The sequence below is a fragment of the Syngnathoides biaculeatus genome, chromosome 16, assembly GCF_019802595.1.
Source record: "Syngnathoides biaculeatus isolate LvHL_M chromosome 16, ASM1980259v1, whole genome shotgun sequence".
Classification (NCBI taxonomy): domain Eukaryota; kingdom Metazoa; phylum Chordata; class Actinopteri; order Syngnathiformes; family Syngnathidae; genus Syngnathoides; species Syngnathoides biaculeatus.
The window spans coordinates 21,337,984-21,360,134 of record NC_084655.1 but is presented as its reverse complement, the minus strand read 5'-3'; the positions used below and the strand labels follow the sequence as shown (position 1 = coordinate 21,360,134).

The 22,151-nt window shown below is 46.5% G+C and overlaps 4 protein-coding genes and 1 long non-coding RNA gene across 8 annotated transcripts; 2 read left to right on the top strand and 3 right to left on the bottom strand.

Moving 5' to 3' along the window:
• Window positions 1–2,000: 2,000 nt before the first annotated feature.
• Window positions 2,001–5,464, bottom strand: vac14 (vac14 homolog (S. cerevisiae)). The gene has a single exon (XM_061845590.1). The coding sequence runs from the start codon at window positions 5,311–5,313 to the stop codon at window positions 2,962–2,964; it is 2,352 nt and encodes a 783-aa protein (XP_061701574.1). The 5' UTR covers window positions 5,314–5,464; the 3' UTR covers window positions 2,001–2,961.
• A 248-nt stretch (window positions 5,465–5,712) lies between these two features.
• Window positions 5,713–11,601, top strand: LOC133514164 (zinc finger protein 33A-like). Its single transcript, XM_061845592.1, has 6 exons — window positions 5,713–6,122; window positions 7,229–7,338; window positions 7,422–7,675; window positions 7,766–7,880; window positions 9,334–9,445; window positions 9,706–11,601. The coding sequence occupies exons 1-6, from the start codon at window positions 5,852–5,854 to the stop codon at window positions 10,323–10,325; spliced, it is 1,482 nt and encodes a 493-aa protein (XP_061701576.1). The 5' UTR covers window positions 5,713–5,851; the 3' UTR covers window positions 10,326–11,601.
• Window positions 11,602–11,753: 152 nt separating this feature from the next.
• Window positions 11,754–17,408, bottom strand: LOC133514165 (zinc finger protein 135-like). Of its 2 annotated transcripts, none has more exons than XM_061845593.1 (4): window positions 16,994–17,408; window positions 15,316–15,473; window positions 15,127–15,232; window positions 11,754–14,348 (listed from the first exon to the last, which is right to left on the bottom strand). In XM_061845593.1, exons 1-4 carry the CDS (start codon window positions 17,274–17,276, stop codon window positions 13,705–13,707), a joined length of 1,191 nt encoding a protein of 396 aa, XP_061701577.1. In that variant the 5' UTR covers window positions 17,277–17,408; the 3' UTR covers window positions 11,754–13,704. The 2 variants fall into 2 exon arrangements, with proteins under 2 accessions (XP_061701577.1, XP_061701578.1); XM_061845594.1 differs by having other exon boundaries at window positions 11,754–14,315.
• LOC133514167 (uncharacterized) lies at window positions 15,371–19,988 on the top strand. 3 transcript variants are annotated; one of them, XR_009798732.1, is made up of 5 exons: window positions 15,371–15,503; window positions 16,979–17,211; window positions 19,567–19,596; window positions 19,711–19,754; window positions 19,849–19,988. It is a non-coding gene; the product is annotated as an uncharacterized LOC133514167 (long non-coding RNA). The 3 variants fall into 3 exon arrangements; XR_009798731.1 differs by lacking the exons at window positions 15,371–15,503; window positions 16,979–17,211 and adding an exon at window positions 17,332–17,444; XR_009798730.1 differs by lacking the exons at window positions 15,371–15,503; window positions 16,979–17,211 and adding an exon at window positions 17,457–17,904.
• LOC133514166 (zinc finger protein 629-like) lies at window positions 18,676–22,118 on the bottom strand. Its single transcript, XM_061845595.1, has 4 exons — window positions 21,769–22,118; window positions 21,590–21,668; window positions 21,430–21,526; window positions 18,676–20,411 (listed from the first exon to the last, which is right to left on the bottom strand). The coding sequence occupies exons 1-4, from the start codon at window positions 22,011–22,013 to the stop codon at window positions 19,729–19,731; spliced, it is 1,104 nt and encodes a 367-aa protein (XP_061701579.1). The 5' UTR covers window positions 22,014–22,118; the 3' UTR covers window positions 18,676–19,728.
• Window positions 22,119–22,151: the final 33 nt, after the last annotated feature.

Here is a 22,151-nt window from a genome sequence, read left to right as displayed (position 1 = left end):
TTGAAGACGTCTTTTATTGAAGTATCACAATTTAAAAAAAATAATCATTTCAAAAACAATTGGGATATCAAAGGTCATGTAAATAGATATTGTTCAAATGTAATAATTTAACTATTAAATTAATATTATATATAATATAATAATGCATAATATAATATATTATATATATATATATATAATACATAATATCTGTCACAACACATCAAAATTACTTTAATCTGATTTTCCAGCAATAAATTACAAAATATATTTTTAAACATTGTAGGTTATTTCAAACAAAATCCTAGGGAAAAAAAATCTGAATGAAATGATATTAAAGACCACACTGCTCAGGTATTATTGACGCTGTCAGTAGCATTTTAATTAATGTGATTATGCTCTTAAAAAAAAAAAAAAAAAATGCTGAGGATTTATGATTTAGAATGTAAGCTACAAGATTTTGAAGATATATTTTATAGAAAATTGAACACAATTATATACATAGAAATGACCAACATCTTAACACCGTCTAATATTTCATTTTAGAATTAATAATAATAATAATAAATAAATTGCCCCTAGGTGTGATTGTGATTGTGTGACTGTTTATCTCTGTGTCCCCTGCGATTGGTTCAGGGTGTACCCCGGCTTCTGCCCATGGACAGCTGGGATAGGCTCCAGCACTCCCCGCGACCCTTGTGAGGATAAGCGGTGAAGAAAATGGATGGATAAACACTCACTCCAGGGTGACTAAATTTTTAATGATATACGGGACAAGCCGAAAGAAACTTACTTACATGTACACAGTATCACTCGAGCAGGGGTGTGCTGACTTTTTATATCCACTGTAAAGGAGGTAAACAAAATATGACCGGGTACTGTGCAATGCAGTTTACACAACAACAAATAACCACGCGCCTAAATGATTAAACACTTTGAAAAAGTCACATAAAAACAGAGGATTCTCATTCCGGATCAGGGACGTACTCGTATTACTGGCCCGATCCAAAGTGTAATGCGGTATTTTGTGGTGGAAGCAAATTACTTGCACCGAGGCGCCGCCTAAAATAGGACGAAGATTCGATCCCACCAGTAGTGGCGTGTATAAAATACATAATGCTATTTAAGGACACGCTCGCTGCTTTCAAACCAGGCAGGTGATGCAAAAAATAAAAGAAACAATGCGCCGTGTTGTCGTCTATCAACAATTGAGTGCTAACTTTAGATGGCGCGCTTGTTTCTAGCGGGGGTCAGGCCGCTGCCAAACGCATGCCGATGTGATGACCCTCGAGTAATGGAAGCCTTCCACAGCGCGTTTGGGGGTGGGCGGGAGGCTTGGGGGTGCTTCTAGTGCATTCTGCCGATGAAAGCTTCATCCGCACTCATCCTCACCGACCAAATTAGTCGTCCTGTCCGCGCGAGTAACGGGGCAGAAGTTCAAAGCGAACGCAACGGGAGGCGCAAACTGATGCGAATCAACAGATGCACGCAGACCTACGCACACGTCTACGCTACTGTACACGCTGGGACCGAGGGGCGCAGTAACCCCCCCCCCCCCCCCCGGCCCCCCACCTTTGAGTTTCCATACTTCTTCATACGAAGGAAGCCAGGGGCCATATTTCCTCAGCGGTGCCACACTAAAGCGGTGAATCCGTTCAGTTGAACCAATCGGCAAATTGAAGTCATGTGCACCGATGGGGTGGAACGGTGGGATCAGCTGGTAAAAGGTTGGCCTCCCTCACAGTTCTGAGGACCCGGGTTCGATCCCCACCCCGCCTGTGTGAAATCTCCATTGCAGTTTCCTCCCACATCCCAAAAACATGCAACATTAATTGGACACCCTAAATTGCCCCAAGGTGTGATTGTGAGTGCGGCTGTTTGTTTCTATGTGCCCCGCGATTGGCTAGCAACCAGTTCAGGGTGTAACCCCGCCTCCTGCCCGTCGACAGCTGGGATAGGCTCCTGCACTTCGCGCGACCCTCGTGAGGATAAGTGGCAAATTGAAAATGGATGAAACGATGCAAGATTTTTTTTTTTTTTAATTTCAAAAGGCATACCAAGAATGGATGTCACGTCTTAACAGGAACAGCCAAGCGGGCCACGCTTTGTACAGAATGCGGGTCACGCGACAAAACGTACTCTTTGAATGACAAAAGTGGACCACCTGACACGAAATATGTGTTGCTTTCGCTTGAAATCAACGGAACAGTTCGTTACAGTTAGAGAAGGGGAAAAAAAAATAATAAATACGTACGGTACTGCGTGACAGGCAGTCATGATCATCGCGTTTCATATATTTATGGCAGTTAACAACTTTGTCTTCATTCCTAAAGGGCAGCAGATTAAGACTTTGTCAGATTAATGTGAAAGCAACTAACATGAAATTGTTTTCGGTCAATACACCACTGCAAAGTGTCCAACTGTCCAACTTTTTGTCTTCAAAATTTATTCTCACAAAATAATCTATCTTCCAGTTAGATTTTTTTTTTCCAGCTTTTCACTGTGGCCCCAAATACTCCTTCATAGAAAAAAAAATACAGCTTCAGCATGACTTTTTTTTTTCCTTCATTTAAAAAAAAAAAATAAATCTAGAAAAATATGTAACATGCTACCAGAGTGCGTTAAGTTCTTTTTAACATAAGAAACTCACGACAGCACGGCGCGATAGCAATGAGCACATCTGCATCACAGTTCTGAGGTTCTAGGTACAATACTGCTCCGACATTCCTGTGTTGATCCTCTATATCAGCCCCCCGTCCACCAGATTTATGATAAAAAAAAAAGGTATGTTAGTGATGACTAATCTGTCTGAAAATGTGTTTTTTGTTGGGATTGGGGGGTCCATATGCCTATTTGACGGCCAACAGGTCCACGGTTCTAAAACAGATGGACTGAAAATTGTCATCGTGTATAAGTTGAATGATGATTTACATATTTGGTCCCGATAATGTTAATTTTAGCGTTTTCCAGTACGGGCCGGGCTCACATCAGCTTCCTGTCGGGCAGCTCGCCCACGCGCCCCGAGCGCTGGTGGCGCACCTCCAGGTGTTTGCCCTGCACGGAGTCAAAGTGCCGCAAAAGTTCGCCGTAGTCCACGTGGGCGTGCGGGGCGCGCTCCCGGGGCCCCGCCGCCGCCGCGCCTCCCTCCTTGGAGTCGGCGCGCTTGGACCCGTCCACCGTCCGCATGAGCTCCGGGTTGGGCACGCACTGCAGGCGGTGCGAGAGCAGCTGGAAGGCCTGACTCTGCGGCAGAAGCATCAGCAGACCGTAGAGCGCCTTGATCAGGTACGGGTTGCTCTCCACGTCCAGGAGCTGCAGACGAAGGTAGGTGAAGATGGGGCTCTCCACAAGCTGCACCAGCTTGTCCACCTCCATCAGGAAGTCCACCGTCACCTCCAGCCCGCCGAATTTCTGGATGAGGTCGTAGGCGTGCTTGTAGTTCTGCGTGAGGAAGCAGAGCGACACGGTGGCGACGGGGTTGTGGCACCAAGAGCGGTACAGGCAGCAGAAGAGGGCGCAGTTCTCGGGCGTGCGGAGGTCCTTCAGCTGGTTGCGCAGCTGGAAGAGCTCGGCCGACGTGAGCAGGATGGTGTTGAGCGTCTGCACCATGGTGGAGGCGAACTTCAGGTCCTCTTCCTTGAGGAGGATGTCCGCCATGGAGTGGAAGATGTTCTCGGCGTGGAGGAGCAGGCACAGCTGGCGGATGATGAACGCCCCTCGGCTTTCCAGGAGCTTCCGCTCGACACTGAAGCGTTTCAAGAGATTGATCATGAACTTGTAGAAGTAAGAATTCATGCTCGGGGTGGACGGGGAGGATTCGGCGCCGGCGGTCTTGCCCGCCTTGTCCGGCACCTTGAGCGCCAGCCCGCCGTCGACCACGTCGCAGGTCGCCGCCGGGTCCGTCTGACCGGCTGGCGACGAGGCGATCTCTGCGAGCACCTCCAGATCTTTGAGGATCACCTCGTCCGACTCGTCCGAGAGGGTTTTGAGGAGCATGGGGAAGAGGCTGTCGGTGTGGCGGAACATCTTGCGCGGCGTCTTGATGTACAGGTGGTAGATCCACTTCAGCACCGCGATGCGCGTCATCATGCCCGTGGAGGCGTCGTGGAGGTGGCGGTCCAGCACCTGCACAATGCCGTCCAGGTCTAGAGTCACATGAGACCTGTCGATGCTCGCCGGGGCGAAGAAGCTGATGTTGCTGAACCCCACCGCGTCCTGAGAGGCGTTGAGGCCCTCACCCCCGTCGCCCTTCTCTTCTCTCGCGAGCGACTCCACACTTGAGCTTCTCCCGTCGTCTTCGTCGTCATCGTCCTCAGGGGTGACGAGCTTCATCAAGCTGTAGTTGCAGGCGCTCGCCGCCTCCTTGGTGTTCTTCTTCCGGTCGTCGTAGGAGAGGCACGGCAGCACGGCGGTGAGGATTCCCGACGAGTAAGGCAGCACGGCCCGGCCCGCCAGCTGGATGAACTCCCTCATCCACGTCATGGCGGTCAGCTGGATGAGGTCGTTGGTCACCTTGCTCTCGTCCGTCACCTGGCAGTGGATGACCAGGATGTTGGCCATCTCGGCGAACTTCACGCTGGACGGTGTCTTTTTGATTTCCTTCAGGAACTCGCCGAGCACCACCTCGCACGTCCGCCGGATCTCCTTGCTGTTATCCCCCAGGATCTGGAAGAGGCCGTCCAGGATCTCAGGGAGGTAGTCCAGCAGGTTGATGTCAGGTACAGACTCCAAGACGTGGATCCAGGAGATGATGAACTGCCTGGCGTACTGGTTATTGGAGTAAATGCGCTCCCTGAGTAGAGGGACAAACGCGACCAGGTCGAACTTGTTGCTTTCGGTCACAATGTCCTTCAGTAGTCTGTCCAAAAGTTCCGACCCGCTCTTGACGTTCGGATCGGGATCCGCCGCAAGCTTGCTCAGCCCATCAAAAAGCAGGTTGAAATGTGGCAGCACGGCGCCCCTCGCCACTTTAACGATATTGTAGAGCGCCTCGCAGGCGTAGTAGCGGAGGCGGCTGTCGGAGTCGTTAAAACAAGTGAGGACCGGCTCGATGAGCTCTTTCAGATACAGACCCGAGTCCTTGCCCAGCGCGATGGAGCACGCCGCCAGGCCGATGAGTCCCCCCTTGCGGCTGTGCGGGTGCTGAGACAGCGCGAACTCCGAGGCCAAGATCTGGATGACGTGCCGGATCTGAGTAGAGTTGTTCTGGGCCACGAACTCGCGCACCAGCTTCTCGATTTCCAGGGCCGCCACTTTCCGCTTCTCGTACAGTTTATCATTGAGAGCCCGGACGATGTTGGGCGTGAGCGGCGAAAAGTCCTTCTCCGTGTTCATGATGACCACGGCTTTTTTTTTCGAATAGAAATCGTTTATGTGCCTCCTGCTAAACGTTAAGTGAAAACGCGAATAAAACGCTGCATTGACGAGAAATTATACCAGAAATCCAGGCAGCTAATATAACCAGGAAGCGGCGAATAAATGGGATGCAGCTGACCGGTGGTTTCCGGCGGAAGAAATACGTCACGAGCCCATTCGCAAACATAATTAATTTATTTGTTTATTGGAAGGAAGAAAATAGATGGATGCGTGAAAAAAAATATTCATGTATTTTATTGATTTTTTTTTCTTGCATTAACTCCGGTTCCACACTCACAGTAAACACCACCGAAGAAGAAGACTCCGTGCGTAGGCTACGTCACGTCTGTTGTAACCCGATTGGTTCCGCTTGATTTGAACGGAAGTGGTTTTCCTCAGCCTCAACCGCCACTTTTTTTTTTTTTTTAAGAACTCTAAAGCACTTTTATCTTTCATATTTACACACAATTTTCGACTCAAAAAGACGTTTCCCAAAGCACACGCGGGTTCGGAAACGATGGAGATCAACATATCGCTTCATTCCAAGCTTTCATCCATCATGGAGACGATGGCCGAGTCCGCCATCGCCGAGCTATGCAAGGCGGTGAACGAAGACACGATCGAGCTCCGTTTGGAGCTGTCCCGGCTCCAAACGCTGAACTCGGCCCTGACGGAGAAGGTCGACACGCTGGAATGCGAGCTGACCGCGGCCAGGAGCGACGCTCCCGGCCTGCTACGGAGCCACCGCACCGTCGCCATCCAGACGGACGACGACGACGACATTGATGGTAGTTTTTCCTTTGCTTACGATTTACGCTCGCTTGAAGCGACATCAGGTTCACCTCCTGAGTTGGAAGTCATTAGATTTCAAGGAAGGCTGCCAGTAATGATGATAATTAATGAAAGAACAATCATTAGTGTTGTTACAAATATAAACAGCCTATGGAACGCATTCGGTTATAATTATGTTGTTAAACTCGATCAAAGTCATGTAACTACAGCCAAGAGATTTGATTACATTTTGATTAATTGTGTCTGATTGCATCAACAAGACACTTTATTTCCTCCCCAAAAAAGTGGATAAAAACCATAGAAACCTTGAAAATCTCGAGATCAACTAAAAGTTTGTACCACATGGTGACGCTTTGAGGTCATTGTTGGAAATATATGTCATGTTCGAGACTACTGCAGAATGGCACGTGATCAGAAAGAGACTATTACAGGTGCCAGAAATATATGTATAAAAAATGTAATCAGAGATTGCTTTTACTCGACCAAAGCTTTTAGTCATTAGTAGATATGGTTAGACTAGTTTACTGTGCCAGAGTTTTATTCGTGGACGAGATCTTGGCTTTCTAAACGCTTTTAAGGTAGAATGTGACGTCGGCGTGTGAGCTGTGGCCAACAACAGCTCCTGCATGATTGTGCTTTTTCTGTTCCCGGTACTCAATAAATGGTAGAAAAGTGCATCGGTGACTAGGGCTCTCCTTTCCCACATATGAGGGCGTTACAGTTGTAAAAGTAATGTAAAAAAAAAGAGAGAGAGAAAAATCTGCAACAGAAGTTAACCCATAAACAGTGCAGCCTTAACATTTCTGCAAATTTGAGAGAAACAGCAATTATATAAGATGGACATCATTTGGGGTCTATTTCGTTGTCCAACAACCCAACTAAGAAATTGTTTTTCCACTATACCCGTCATTATGACAAACCATCACTCACGCACCAGAGACACAAATCACTTTTAAAATCAACTTTTTCGTATTCCATGACGTGGATAGCCACTAATTTGACCCAAAAGCAATGTGGTGACGACTCATTCACGTTGGACCTTTTTTAAAAAAAAAAAGGACCTAGTTGTTTGACTCAATCCATTTTGTCTGCTTTTGTCCAGAGTCTGAGTCTCCAGTCATTGACCGAGTCTTTGGAAAGGACTGGTGCCTTAATCTCTGGAAAGACAGATTCCGTACAAGTCAAAAGACAGATGCTCAGCAACTAGACGATGTGAGTTCCTAATATTCAATGTCCTTCATAATTTTCATGCTGCAGCTGAAATGTTTTTTTTTTTTTTCTTCCTCCCTCTGCAGGATGTGAACGCCTCGACGCCTTTGGACTGTTTCCCTCCTGTCGACGTGCCGGTTTTGGAAAAAGGCGCAGAGTTTTATAGTTTTGAGTCTTTCTCGGAGGCCATCGAAAGCTGGCAGAGGTCCAATTTTGTGGAGCTTTACAAGCGGAGCTCCAGGACCGTGGAGAATGCCAAAAAGCGGGCCAGGAAAAAATCTTACAGCGAGAATTTAGTGTTCGCCGAGCTGGACTTTGGGTGCGCTCACGGCAGCAAAGGGTAAGTTTGGAAAATCACTCCCAGAACAGATCAGATGAATATTGTGATCTTCTGGGTGTATCGTATAAAAATGTCTTTTTTTCTTTTTAGCCCCGATGTGAAACGTTGTCCGTTCACCATCAAAGTGCGAGTCACACCTGATGGACGGAAGCTCTACATAAAGGACATCAGTCCTGCCGATTGCCACAACCACGAGCTCTCCCAGGTGCGGTTATTAGCCATGTGATCATGTAATTTATGTAGACCGAGTGAAAATGATTAGTACGCGTTGTCTACAATCAATGTTCTGAAATTGGTCAAAACTGTGGCGTATTTAAAATTATACAATCCGGATTTTTGGGGCCGATCAGCAAGTTTAAAAAAAAAAAAAAAGAAGAAGATAATCAACCACTGATATGATCATAAGATGGACAAAAGAGTCTGTTTAAATAAGCATTTCATTTACTGTAAATACACACTTGTTCAAAGATGTATCTCTACAATGAATAATGTATCTTTGCTCCATAAACATTGGAATTTGCTGCTCTGGTCAGTGTTCAACAGAAGAGCACCGTGTTTACACACAACCACGAGCGCTAGCACTAGCTTGTTAGGCTACATAACGCTTTGTTGCCTGCTTGCGAGGTGTATCGTATTAAAAAAATTACGTGAAAATACCTCAAATATGCTTTACACAGACATCCTCCAACGTCCTGAGCACCAGTGACAACAACACGTCCCCCCCTCCCCATTTTCTTCTGACAATAGAGTCGGGGCGATCCACTCATCCCCATGGTAACCAGTTGAGTTGAGAATATAAATATTTATAATATATAGAAATGACTCTGGGCACTGTTTGAGGGAAGCCTCTAATCAGGATAGTACTAGTCCAAGACAGTTTCCAGATGGATACTTTTCCATGGAAATATATGCCAGTTTTGGCAGCAAAGAGACCTTAAATTATCTTGGGAAAAAGTGTGTGTCCATCTTTTAATATAAACGTAGTCTCACAGTTTGGGAGGGGGGCATTTCCAGTTAATTCCACTTATACCCACGGAAAGTGTCCAAATAAATGTTTCCAAAAATTCTCACAAACAAAGGCAAGTTTATTTATATAGCTCAGCGCTTTAAAAGTTCCAATATGGAAGTAAATATTTGCCACCAGGATATGAATTTGAAATGCCACAGAAAACAGGAATTTGAAATGTAAAGTGATCACATTTTTAATAATTGTAATTCAGTGTTATCAATACAACTGGCTACAGTTTGCTGTCTAAAATTCACCGTCTGTGCCACCAGGCAGGGTTACTTCAGGTCAGACCCAAACAGCCAGCCAATCCAGTAACGCTTTCTTAGTATGTGACGTCACGTAACTGTGATTGGCTGGGTGTTCCATTCTGACCTGAAGTAACCCCGCCTGGTGGCACAGACGGTGAATTTTAGACAGCGAATTGTAGCCAGTTGAATTGGTAACATTGAAAAGTTACAGTGAAATACAACTAATGAAAATGTGATCACTTTACATTTCAAATTCTAATCCTGATGGCGCATATTTACTTCCATATTCCAACGTTCACTGACGACGACGTTGCCGTGGTCCACAAATGGGCCTGAAAATTTTACAGAAGTCTGGATTTTCATCAGAAACAGATTTTCATTCCAGTTGTTCCATCTGGCAGGCTATTTTGTCCGAGTCGGACTCCGAACACGTCGACGTGATTCAGGTCAAAGTTGAAGATTATTTGGAGGGCGCCGCTGCCAGCTTTCCCCAGGAAACACTCAGTCGAGAAAGTAAGTGAAGCCGCTCATCCTCTGCCTTAAACGGTGCACGCACAATGCTTTTTACCCCCCCCCCCCACCCCTTGTGGCAGTTAGAAGAAAAAAAAAGAACAAATTAGCCCCATCACCACACAAGCCGCGGGGTTGAAAGCGTACGAAAAAAGTCGCGGCTTATAGGCGGGAAATTATGGTAATGTTTGTGTATAAGTTCACAAGCCGGGTCTTCTGGCCCTGGCGGTCAGCATAAGTGCCAGCGTTTTGTCTTTCAACAGACGTCGACGAACTCTTCTCGGAGGAAGTCGAGCAGACGCCAACGTGGCAGGAGGACATCTTGCTGGACTCGGACAGTAAGAACCATCACGATAACAACGGGACGGAGGAACGGTCGGCGCAGTCGAGCACAGGTACCGAGGACGACTGTTACGAATACGTCATCGAAGATGGCGAGAACAAGCTGACTGTGCAAGCGACCTCGAGCAGCGGGGGCGGCGGGAAGAAATACACGTGTTCGCGATGCAACATCGTATTCTACAACCCGAACACCCTGATGATCCACCAAAGAGCCCACCAGCCCTACTGGTGCGACGTGTGCAAGGAGCAATTCGGGACCAAGAGCCAGTTCAAGCACCACAAGTGCGACCTGGTCCCCAACAAGTGCCGCCTGTGCGGGAAGACTTGGGCCAGCCAGTCGGCCCTGCGGACCCACATGGTGGTGCACACGGGGGACAAACGCTTCGTGTGCCGGTTCTGCGGGCAGAGGTTCGCGCAGAAAGGCAGCATGAGGAGCCACCTCATCCGGTCGCACATGGGCTGCGGCGAATGCGGGATGACGTTCGACGCCAAGACGCAACTCCTCCACCATTTGTTGAAGCACAAGATGCGCGCCATTTAGGGCTCGGAGTGCACATCCGCCTCGCAGTCTAAAGGTCGGGGGTTTGAGTCCACGTTGCAAAATCAGGGGTGTCCAAGCAGAACAATCAAAGGACATTCTTTGACTTTATGAAACGCGCGAAAATCCATTTTTGGACGAACTGCTAAATGAGTGCTTTTTCTTCAATCCTTTGGGATTTTTCCAGGATTCTGGGCTGGTCCACAGCCGTATCCAGTACCACGAGAGTAGTTCCGCTCCTGACTGAGCGCTTCTCCATTTTCAGAACAAAAGCCAACAAATCTGTAATAAACCAACATTTTTTTTTTTTAACACTCTTTACTTGAAGATCATCGTTCATAATTACGGTCACAAATTCAGACCTCGACACAGTAGAAAGGATGGAAAACATTTTTGATTTTGATACTTTTGTCATTGCTTTTCTTTGTCAAATGTTTCTTCGTATATCGAGAACATTTCTATACAAATCTTTTATTAGTTGTAGTAGTCATAGCTTGGTTAATAAAAAAAACTAATCAGTTATCAAATTAATCAACTATTTTAATATTTAGACTCATTGTTACCGTGCAAATCCTCGGAATTTGAGCCTCTCACAACTCCTTTTCGGTTTTTGTGGTCCTGTTTCATCCAAAGAAAAACTTTGCTTTTACTTTGGAAAAGATTGATCAACATTTTGACGTTGAAAATATGACAGACCAAACCAGTACAACTGAATCATTGTCGATTTGTTTCTGCAGTTAATTTGAAGTACCCTATTTTTGAATGGAGGGATGGACATTTTTTTTCCCCTAATCTGACTAATATATCAATTTAGAAAGTAATCGACTGATCATGAACATAACTTGTACTAATTAGTTGCAGCCCGAGTTGTAGTGGTTGTCTGGTATGTTGCGCCCACACCCAATTGCATTGTGGGCCATTCAAATGTTACATTTCGTATGTGGAACGGGCTACTAAAAAAATGAACGGCGGGCACCAAATACGCCCCCAAGCTGTAGTTTGGACACCCCTGCTCTCAATCGTCCGTGAGTGTGAATGCTTGTCCGGGTGCCTTGCAGTTGCTTGGCGACCAGTCCTCTTGTCCAAAATATGATAGGGATAGGCTCAAGCTCACCCACAACTCTTAATGAGGATGAGCGCGATAGAAAATGGATGACTGAATGGATTTGGTTGGCTTGCTGAAGACAGGACAAGCCCCCCCCCCATCAAAACCAGCAGATTTCTAAACCCGGAGGGGGTCCTTCCATATATAAAATTACATATATCTTCAATCTTGTAGTTTTTATTTTGAAACTACGAAACATGTATTAGTCGGATTTCACCTTCACAATAATCATCAGCCTTCAGTTGGGTGTTAAAGAGGTTTATTAAATAAAACATTGCTCAGAAACGCAGTCCGCGTGTGCTTTGTTCTGAACTCGAGAATGTACGTTTCATCGCGGTCCGGTGAACATTTGTACATATTTGAACACGGCGCGGGGCTCCAGGGGGGCGGCTTTGTCGGGGCATGCAAGCGCGACGCAAATCTGCCCTTTCGTTTGGCAAACTACAAGCACACGCTGAATTTTTTTTTTCCCCCCAGGGGGAGTTTACAATTTAACAAAGTTTCATTACAAGTCATTTGTACTTTGATAGTATGTTGAATTTATTTGAGCAGCGAACGTAACCTTGGATTTTTAATTGCAGGTGCATGTCAATAAATTATAACAAGTCAGTTTTACAAGTACCACTAAATGCATGCAGGCTCCCTCTAGTGGCAAAGGAAAGAAGCACTCCCAAAATACTGTTCAGTTGTATTTAGCTTTTAAGTTTTAAGCATTTGCGCTTACACTTAGTTTTTTTGTGGGTTTATACAGGTAGGATTGTTATAACCTGTAAGTACAAAACATTTTAAGTGAATTAAGAGCATTTTTATTTTTTTATATGTAGGTTCCAGGTCATCTGCAACATCAGCAGTGCAGAAAATATGGATGGTTTTTAAGTTATTGTGTGCTTGTTAAAAGTTAATTGAGCCAACCAGATTATTATTTTTTTGTATTGAAACGCCATTACGCTGACGATATTTTAATTTATTGAGATTCACCTGTGTCTACTTAGTGCCCCTGATTTTTTGTTTTTTTTTTTAAATATAATGTTTGGGCAATTTCACCATATTTAGCAACATTGTTGGGATATAATTCTGATTGCTGAACAATGGAAGCAAATTGATGCTCCAAGTTGCGACGTTCCACCCACGAGGAGGCAACAATGTAATAAATACAAGATGGGTGAAGTAAGCCCTCACATTTTGAAAATACGTTTAAAAAAACTACATCATATCGTCACGAAAAGTATTGGAATTAAAGAACAGACGTTGTGTAGAGGTAGTAGAAGGCGTACGCGACATCTCGGCACAAATTTATTAATCCGGCGTTTACGGGACGAGGTATTTCAAACAATGCACGGCAAACGTGTGACGGCATGCGTTGAGGATGAGGTCAGCGTTTCGATGAGGTACCGCCTTAAAAACTGACGCGGGAAATGGCCGAACACGAACGTCCCACGTGGGTTTTTCGCTTGCATTCCGGCAGCAAGCGGATAACGGCACAATTTAGAGTGTAGCGAAGAAAAATTCCGGTTGGAATTCAAGCACGTAAGAAATAAAACAAATGACAGCAATGTTATCCACATGAAATATTGTCCCTCTTGATTCATTTAATACAAAGGAGTATTGGGGGGGTCACACTGGAAAGATGACAGTCCACTTGCCATCGCTTCAACGTTACCGTAATTTCCGGCCTACAAGCCGTGACTTTTTTCACACGCTTTCAACCCTGCGGTTTATGCGGCTAATTTGTGCATTTTTTTCTAACAGCCGCAAGGGGACACTCGAGCGGAAAAGGGAAGAGTTAGACCAGTGGAATATATGTGCCGAGAAAGTGACTTTTACCGGGGTTTTTTTCACCGGCCCTGTTAGCGGTGCGCTAGCGTGTTGCTGCTGTGTCTCAGTGATTTTTACCTGTATGTTTTTTTTTTTAACTGGCCCTGTTAACGCTGTGCTAATGTGTTGCTGCCTTGTATCAGTGATTTTTACCGGTATGTTTTTTTTTTTTTAAACTGTCTCTGTTAGCGCGGCGCCGCTAGTGTTAGTGCGGTGGCGCTAGCATTAGCACGGCGGCCCTAGCGTTAAACTCTCTGTGTACTTTCTTTTTTTGTAAATATCTCGTGTTTCAATGTGGGCACTTGCAGCTTTTCCACGGCTGCGGCTTGTGTATGTACCAAATGGTATTTCCTTGACAAATGTACTGGGTGAGGCTTCTAACCAGGTGCGCTCTGTAGGCCGGGAATTACGGTACTGTCGCCCAAATACTCCTTTGCCAAAGCTAAGATGTCGGCTTCACATTCAGATGATCTTCATGGGGTGGAAGCACTGGTGGTGGTTCAAGCCGTACTTGTAGGCGTAACACTTCCCGCAGTCCATGCAGCTGTAGGGCTTCTCGCCCGTGTGCGTCCGGAAGTGGATGTTCAGCGAGCTCTTCTGGGAGAAACTGCGGCCGCAGTTGGGGCAGCTGTACGGCTTCTCGCCGGAGTGCACGCGCTGGTGCAGCTTGAGGTACGTCTTCTGGGCGAAGCGTTTGCCGCACACCGTGCAGCTGAAGGGCTTCTCGCCCGAGTGCCGCCTCACGTGCACCTTCAGGCTGCTCAGGTAGTTGAAGACTTTGCCGCAGAAGAGACACTGGAAGCGCTTGGTCGGCCTGGCGGGTTTGGCGGGGACGACGTCCAGCTCTTTGGCGGCGGCGACGCCGCTGTGGGCGTTGCCGGAGTAGTCGACGTACTCACCGGCGGCGGCGGTGGGCGCGCCCGCGGCGTCCAGCAACGTGCTCATGGTGGCGTCCTCGATCAGCTTGTCCATGATGTTGGGCTGCGGGCGCTGCGACTGGCCGTCCACCATCAACGGGAAGCCGCTCAGATCGTCCGAGTGCATCTGCAGCTCGCTGACGGACCGATGGAGCTCTGCGTCCAGCAGACCGATATCGGCGTTACCGTCTGGATCAAGATAAGCAAAAGCCCCGATTACCGAAAAGATTATTCTTGGTGATCATCCTGTTGTTTGGGAAGATATTTTTCCCCTGTCAATCAAAATTAGCAAAAGATTGTCCTTGACATTTATCCTTTTGTTTGGGGTGCGTCACGAATGATGGTTTTTTTTTTACTCACCAATTATCAGATATCTCGAAGATTATCCCGTGGTGTGGGGTGTGTTGACAATGTTCACTCTCAACCCCTTCTGATCAAAATCAGCAAAGGCCTGATGATTGAATGTCTAAAATAATTTTCTTAAGCGATTATCCTACACTGTGACGTCTTTTGAGGTTTTTTTTTTTTTTTACCCCCCTATTAAGCAAAACTGTCAAACTCCTGATAAGAAAATATTTCAAAAATGTTATCCTCTTGTGTAAAGAGCAGGCTTTTCCACCTTTCAAAGGAAATCAGATAAGGGCCAATTATCAAAAATCTCTAAAAGATTATCCAGAGTAATTATCTTGTCGTGAGAGTTGTTATATCAATTTTTTTTCTACATGATCTGCCAATCATAATCGTAAATGTTAAACCTGTTCGGTATTTACAATAGCAAATCCTTGCGTGTGTGTGGCGTGCTGCACCGATCGTCTGGAGTACACCACACACGATAAAACCACTTGCTGGCTTGTTTCCCCCTCATCCAGTGTGGGATTTCTCACATTTTAAAAACAGATATAAAAATAAAATAACAATTAATAATTCATAATGTGTGCACACGCTCTTGACTTTTAAGCTGTTTTACCTTTCCTGCTTCCGGCCAGCCTCATCTGCTGCCCGAGCGGACGATCGTCGTACGCTTCCTCCTTGACGAAGACGAGCTCGGGTTCCGCCTCCATGATGTCCAACACCTGCCAAAACGTCCCCTTATGAATGCCCCGAAAAGACACGACGGGCCGAAGGAGAGGACAGCGCCGCGGACGTTGCCCCGCACCTGCGTTCCCAAGCTCGACATGGCGACGGGCTCGGCGACCGCTTCTTTCCTCAGACCGGACGCTCTTTTGTCTTCCCGCCACAGGTCCATGCACCAGTCCTTCCCGAAGACGCCGTCGATGGCCAGGGCGGCCGCCTGCTGCTGCTGCTGGTGGTGGTCTGCGAACATCAAAGTACTACAGTCACAAAGTACACATTCCTAATCCGGTTCACGTGTCTAAGCACCCGTTTGCGCAATCTGGATCAGGCCAGAATTGAAAATTTAAAGCACATGCGTACATATTCAAAAATGCTTGGAAAGAAAGTCTGGATCAAGTTCAGATTAGACAAAGTCACTTGAAAGATTCTGAAGGGACCAGCGAGATCAGATCCAGATTACATTTCTTCCGAAAAAGGTCCTCCAAATGCACACAAATACATTTCCTGCAATACGAAATATGGATCACTTTGGCATTAAACAATACACAACACACACAGATCATAAAGTATGCAGACATTCATATTTTGATTCTAATGCACAATCTGGATCAGATCCATCCATTTTCTTTGCCGCTTATCCTCACGAGGGTCGCGGGGATCGCTGGAGCCTATCCCAGCTGTCAACAGGCAGGAGGCGGGGTACAACCCTGAACTGGTTGCCAGCCAATCGCAGGGCACACAGAGACAAACAGTCACACAATCACACCTACGGGCAATTTAAAGTGTCCAATTAATGTTGCATGTTTTTGGGATGTGCCCGGAGAAAACCCACACAGCCACGGGGAGAACATGCCAACTCCACACAGGTGGGTCCGGGATTGAACCCGGGTCCTCAGGCCGGTGAGGCCAACCCTTTACCACCTGATCCACCATGCCGCCTCTGGATCAGATCCCGATTAAAATTGAACACACAAAACGGGAATCCCCAAATACAATCTGGATCAGATTTATATATATATTTTCAAGCAATCATGGACAAAATCAAACTGCTTTCAAAAATACAATCCCAAACAAATGTAGAATTTTTAATCACGCATACACAAGTTCAAACTGCTTTCAAAATATGAAATCTAAATTGCATCACATATTATTTATTATTAGGCAGCACGGTGGGTCAGCTGGTAAAGCGTTGGCCTCACAGTTCTGAGGTCCCGGGTTCTATCCTGGACCCCGCCTGCGTGGAGTTTGTATGTTCTCCCTGTGCCTGCGTGGGTTTTCTCCGGGTGGGCACTCCTGTTTCCTCCCGCGTCCCAAAAACATGCAACATTAATTGGACGCTCTAAATTGCCCCTAGGTGTGATTGATTGTGAGTGCGGCTGTTTGTCTCGATGTGCCCTGCGATTGGCTGGTAACCAGTCCAGGGTGTGTCCCCCCCCCCCCATCCTGCCCGTTGACAGCTGGGATAGGCTCCGGCACTCCCCAGGACCCTTGTGAGGATAAGCGGCTCAGAAAATGGCTGGATGGATATTATTATTATTATTATATTTAGCCAAAACGTGCGAACTCAGATCGCTTCCAAGTAAACAATCCGCATCAGGTTCGGTTGACTTTGCATTGATGGACCTGGCGCACAAAATAATGATTAAAAACAAACAAATGATGATTTCAAGACCCGTTGACATTCTGGTGCCATCACGGGACTTCCAGGTCCTTGAAACGCGCTCCATTTTTTTTTTTGTTTCCAGACCGTCTCCACCCACCGGTTTTGCGGGCATCTTGACCTTCGGGATTCCTTCGGCCGATCAGGTTGACGTGGCCCGGGTAGCAGTGAGCCTCCCGGGCGGCCCTCAGCTGGACCTCCAGGGAGTAGCACCTTTTCTTCAGGGCCTCGTTCTCGCTCTTGTGCAGGGAGATCTCGCCCAGCAGGACCGACGACCACTCGTCCGCCAGGTTTCCGATCTCCACCAGGGCCGTCTTGGTGAGCTTTTCCAGGATGGCCGCCAGCTGCATGCGGAAGCTTCTGTTGGTGGTGTCGCACATCATCTCGACGCGTCCGGCATGAAATGCACAAAACCAGATCCGCCAACTGACTGTGTTGGACCGAAGCTAGCTGCTGTTGCCGCGGTGGATTGTGGGACCGCATCATCGCCCTTTCCGAGTCACACATGAACGCGGCACGGCAGATGAATATGAGCGATTCAGAAAATAAATGTAGTTCATAATTTGCATTTACCCACGACCCTAGTGAGGATAAACAGTTCTGAAAATGGAGGAAATCTGATATAATGCTCCAAAACAATTCTCCTTTTGTTTAGTAATTGAGCCCTCCGTGGGTATTGCGCAATCCGCGTCACTGACCAATCAGAGGCCAGAGATCTGCATAAACCAAAGCCCGTTTTTGCTCCCGCCATTTTCTCAGACAACATTGCATGGTCCAGTATAGGTTTAGTTTGGGTTATTTAACAAAAAATATGGTTAAGAGGTGTAGTCACGGACTTTGTAATAGTGACGACAGGTATCCTGAAAGGCTAGTTGGCGGAGTTCGATTCGTACCCTTTCCAAAACCAAAGACCAGTACGAAAAATGCCTTCGATGGATCAAACTTTGTGGAAGACCGCATCATCAACTAAATCCATCTAATATCAACCGGAACACATATGTTTGCACGAAGGTATGCCCTATATTTGATTTTCAATACATGTCTCGTATAAATGAATTCGAAGTTCTTCGCTAGCATAACACTGCTGCGTGTGAACGATTGACACACTCATTCTTTGTTGAGCGATATTTAGCGATGATCGGACTGCACAAACATTGATTTCTTGCTGGCTCGCGGCAGAAGCTTAACCAGACTGTGTTTTCACGAAGATATGCCCTAAGTTTGATTTTTAATACACGTCTCGTATAAATGAATGAGACGTTCTCCGCTAGCATAACACCGCTACGTGTGAACGATTGACACACTTATTCTTTGTTGAGCGATATTTAGCGATGATCGGACTGCACAAACATTGATTTCTTGCTGGCTCGCGGCAGAAGCTTAACCAGACTGTGTTTTCACGAAGATATGCCCTATATTTGATTTTTAATACACGTCTCGTATAAATGAATGAGACGTTCTCCGCTAGCATAACACCGCTACGTGTGAATGATTGAATGAAATCAGAAGCATGGCGTCTGTCTCAGTTCAGAATGTATTGTATTGTACTTGCCATTTTTACCGTTTGTCTTACGTCAGCGCACGTGGCGTGACGTCACTTCAGGCGGCGTGGTTAAATGCCCTGTACGGAGGGGTCAATTTCGTTTATGAGCTGACAGTTCTTACAAGTTTTAGCTTGTCGTGTTTACATATTTTAATTTGCTATTCAGTAATAACTGATTCCAAATGAGTCTTTAATGGGTAAATGACAGAAAGAAACTCCATGTCGCAACTCAGCTGTGCTCATACTTTATTTCCAAAGTAATTAAAGTCACAAAGCATTCATTTTGGTCATCATTAATATACTTGGTTAGTTTGAATTAAAACAAATTGTATTATTTTTTTAAAATAAGATGCTACTTGTGTGTGCTATGTTACACTAAATTATCAATAAGCATTAGTAATCAGCATTTCCAAACATTTATACAGCATGGAGCAACTTTTTCCACAATAAAATGTACCACATAATGTTTAACAGTGGTACATCAACTTACAAGTTTTAGAGAGAAAAACTATCACTCATCTTCAATTATTATTATTTTTTTGTGTGGGGGGGGGCTTATGCATTAAACTTGTTACTGAGGAACATTTAACTCTAACAGCAGATAGCAAACAAATATTTGAAAAAAGTCAAACTACAAAACTTGCAAAAAAAAAGGGTTATAGCTTAATGCTAACACAGAATTCAAAACAATCACGATGGTCCATAAAATGGTGCAGTAACATATGTAGACAGGCAGTATCATATTCACAAGGATATAGTCTTTTTTCCTCAGTGAAATATGGCTAATATCTATGTTCCCCTGCGATTGGCTGGCAACAAGATCAGGGTGTACCCTGCCTCCTGTCCGAAGATAGCTGGGATAGGCTCCAACACTCCCGCAGCCCTTGTGAGGATAAGTGCCCCAGATAATAAATAGAAGGATGACAGCAGTTGACTCGAGTCAATCGTGAAACTCTTCTTTGTATATCTGTATTTTAGTGCCCCCTGGTGGCCAGGTTGCACATACTCAAAAGTGTACATCGTGGGCTTAGAATGCATTCATGGTTTCCATCCATTTTCCAAGCTGCTTATCCTCAAAAAGATCGCTTCAAAGGAGAAAAATGTTTTGATATGAGGTTTTTTTTTTTTAGGATTGAGCTGTCATGGAACAAATTAAACTTGTAAGTCAAGGCACCACTGACATACTTTGTCCATTTGCGCCGCAAAGCCAACGCGTTCCCCAAAAAATGAACAGAACAATTACAATTTCGACAATTGTGTTTATATTTTCGCAGACCAGCGGACTTTCCACGTTACACGAGACCGGCCACAGCGTTGGGTGAGGTTTCGTTCTGGAACATTCCGCCCAGCGCGGCATTACTACCGTAGAGCTGCAAATCGGACTCGAGGTGAACCAAGACGTGCTTTTTCAGATTGCAGTTCTTCGTGAAGCCCTTGCCGCACTGGACGCACACAAAAGGCTTTTCCCCCGTGTGCGTGCGCTGGTGCATGTCCAGGGTGCACTTCTGGATGAAGCCCTTGCCGCAGACGGGACATCGGTACGGCTTCTCGCCGGTGTGCGTCCGCTGGTGCGTGTACAGGTGGCCCTTCTGGGCGTAGCGCTTCCCGCACAGCGTGCACCGGAAAGGCTTCTCCCCCGTGTGGCTCCTCTGGTGGATTTCCAGCTGGCTGAAGCAGCGGAAGCTCTTGCCGCACTGCGAGCAGCCGAAGCTCTTGGCGGAGGCGGCGGTCCTCAGGTGGTGCAGCTTGCCGGTCCGGAGCGAGCTTTGGGGGGCGGCGTCCGGGGACGGGCTTTTGCCGTCGCGGCGGTTTGCCTGGGCGGGTGCCAGCTGGGGGTTCCACTGCGCGTCCCTCCTTTGGGGCGAACTGAGGCACGAGGGCGCGTCCAGGCTCACGACGCAGTCGAGGAAATCGGGAAGGCGGCGTTCCGATGAGAGTTTGTGGCGCTGGCTCACGTCTGGACTTTTCTGGGTGTCTGCACACAGGACATACATGTTCAATTAAATGCACAAAGTCTACAAATTATAGTGATTAAATTAGCTTTTTTTTTTTTTTTTTTTTTTAAATGTGGATCTTGCATTAAAAAATTAAAATGTGTTATTTATTAATTATGCGATTCCGCAGTGGACAACTGGTTAGGGCGTCTGCCTCACAGTTGTGAAGAACGGGGTTCAAATCCCAGTGTGGAGTTTCCATGTCCTCCCCGTGTTGTGTGGGTTTTCTCCGGGCACTCCGGTTTCCTCCCACATCTCCAAAAATATGAAGATTGAAGACTCTAAATTGCGCGTAGGTGTGAATACGAGTTGTTTGCTTCTGTGTGGCCTGCGATCGGCTGGCAACCAGATCAGGGTGTACACCCCGCCACCTGGCCCGTTGATAGCTGGGATAGGCTCTGGCACTCGCGCGGCCCTCGTGTGGATGAGCGGCTCAGATTATGGATGGATATGCAATCCGGTTCAAATTTAAATTAAAAATGTCGCGTTTCTCAGACCACATGCAGAAATTCAATCTGGATTTCTAATTTCTGATAAAGAGATTTACATTGCTTCCTAAAACAGAATCTGGATCAGACTTGGATTACATTTCCACCGCACACACACACACAATTTCTTTACACACACACACACACACTCAATGAGCATCTTTACGAAGATACAATATGGATCAGATTGATTCATTTGAGATCTTCTGATACTGCATAAACAGGTTATAATCTGTAAATCCAGATTGAATTGATATCTTCGAACATACACAAATTGCAATTGCTTGCAATTAAATAATGTGGATCAGGTCTGCTTTAATTTTATTGAAGTTTATGACTATCTACACGGAATCAAATCATAAACTGAATTGAATTTGAAGTACGTAAGCCTACACGCACAGACGCAAATAGATTCCAAATGCCCAATCTGGATCAGATCTGGATTCGCAGTGAAGCATCTGACAGTGTAAACGCGTATTATCAATGAATGTCGCCTGGATTTGCAACTCACTGTTTTCACTCGCTCCCTCTCGTCCAAGCTCTCTGTCGTCCACCTCTGTTGGTTCCTCCTTGACCTGCAGCACCAGTTCGGGATGCTCTGCTGCTAACTGAGGCGACATTCTCATCATTCCGCTGCACATCCCCACACGGCAACCGGCGAAAGGACAAACCTCAGTTGCAGGACGCCGCTCATCCTGGAACGAAGTGCTCGTTTCGGGCGAGGAGCTGATGTTCTGCCATGGAAACTCACTAGGGTGCAACGCTTTGGGAGTCAGCACAAGGAGCAACCCACGACAGAACTTCCTTGGACCTCCCCAGCCTGCAAGAATGGACCGAGAGACAGGCTTACCTATTTGCGGCGCCGTCCGAGCCTTCCCTGCCGTCTTGCTGCCGGCCCCGCTGAGCCATGTGCAGCAGCGTCTCCATCAAGTGCAGCTTCTCCGTGAGCGACGCGATTTCGTTCCGGCCGCGGGTGATCTCGATTTTCAGCATCTTCGACTCGATCTCCACCAGTTTTCCGATTTCGTTCACCGCCGCTTTGGACAAGGCGTCCATAATGGACGCCAGTTGCGCCTGGAAGCAGAAGGCTGTCATAGTGCGTGAAATAATGATTTCAATACGGGAGGAATGTGACGGGTGCAAACAAAACAAGCTTTTTTTTTTTTTTTCTGTGTACGCGCGTGTGTGAAGTTCACTTGACGCCACTGTCACCGGAAGTGGTGGCGTCCTCTA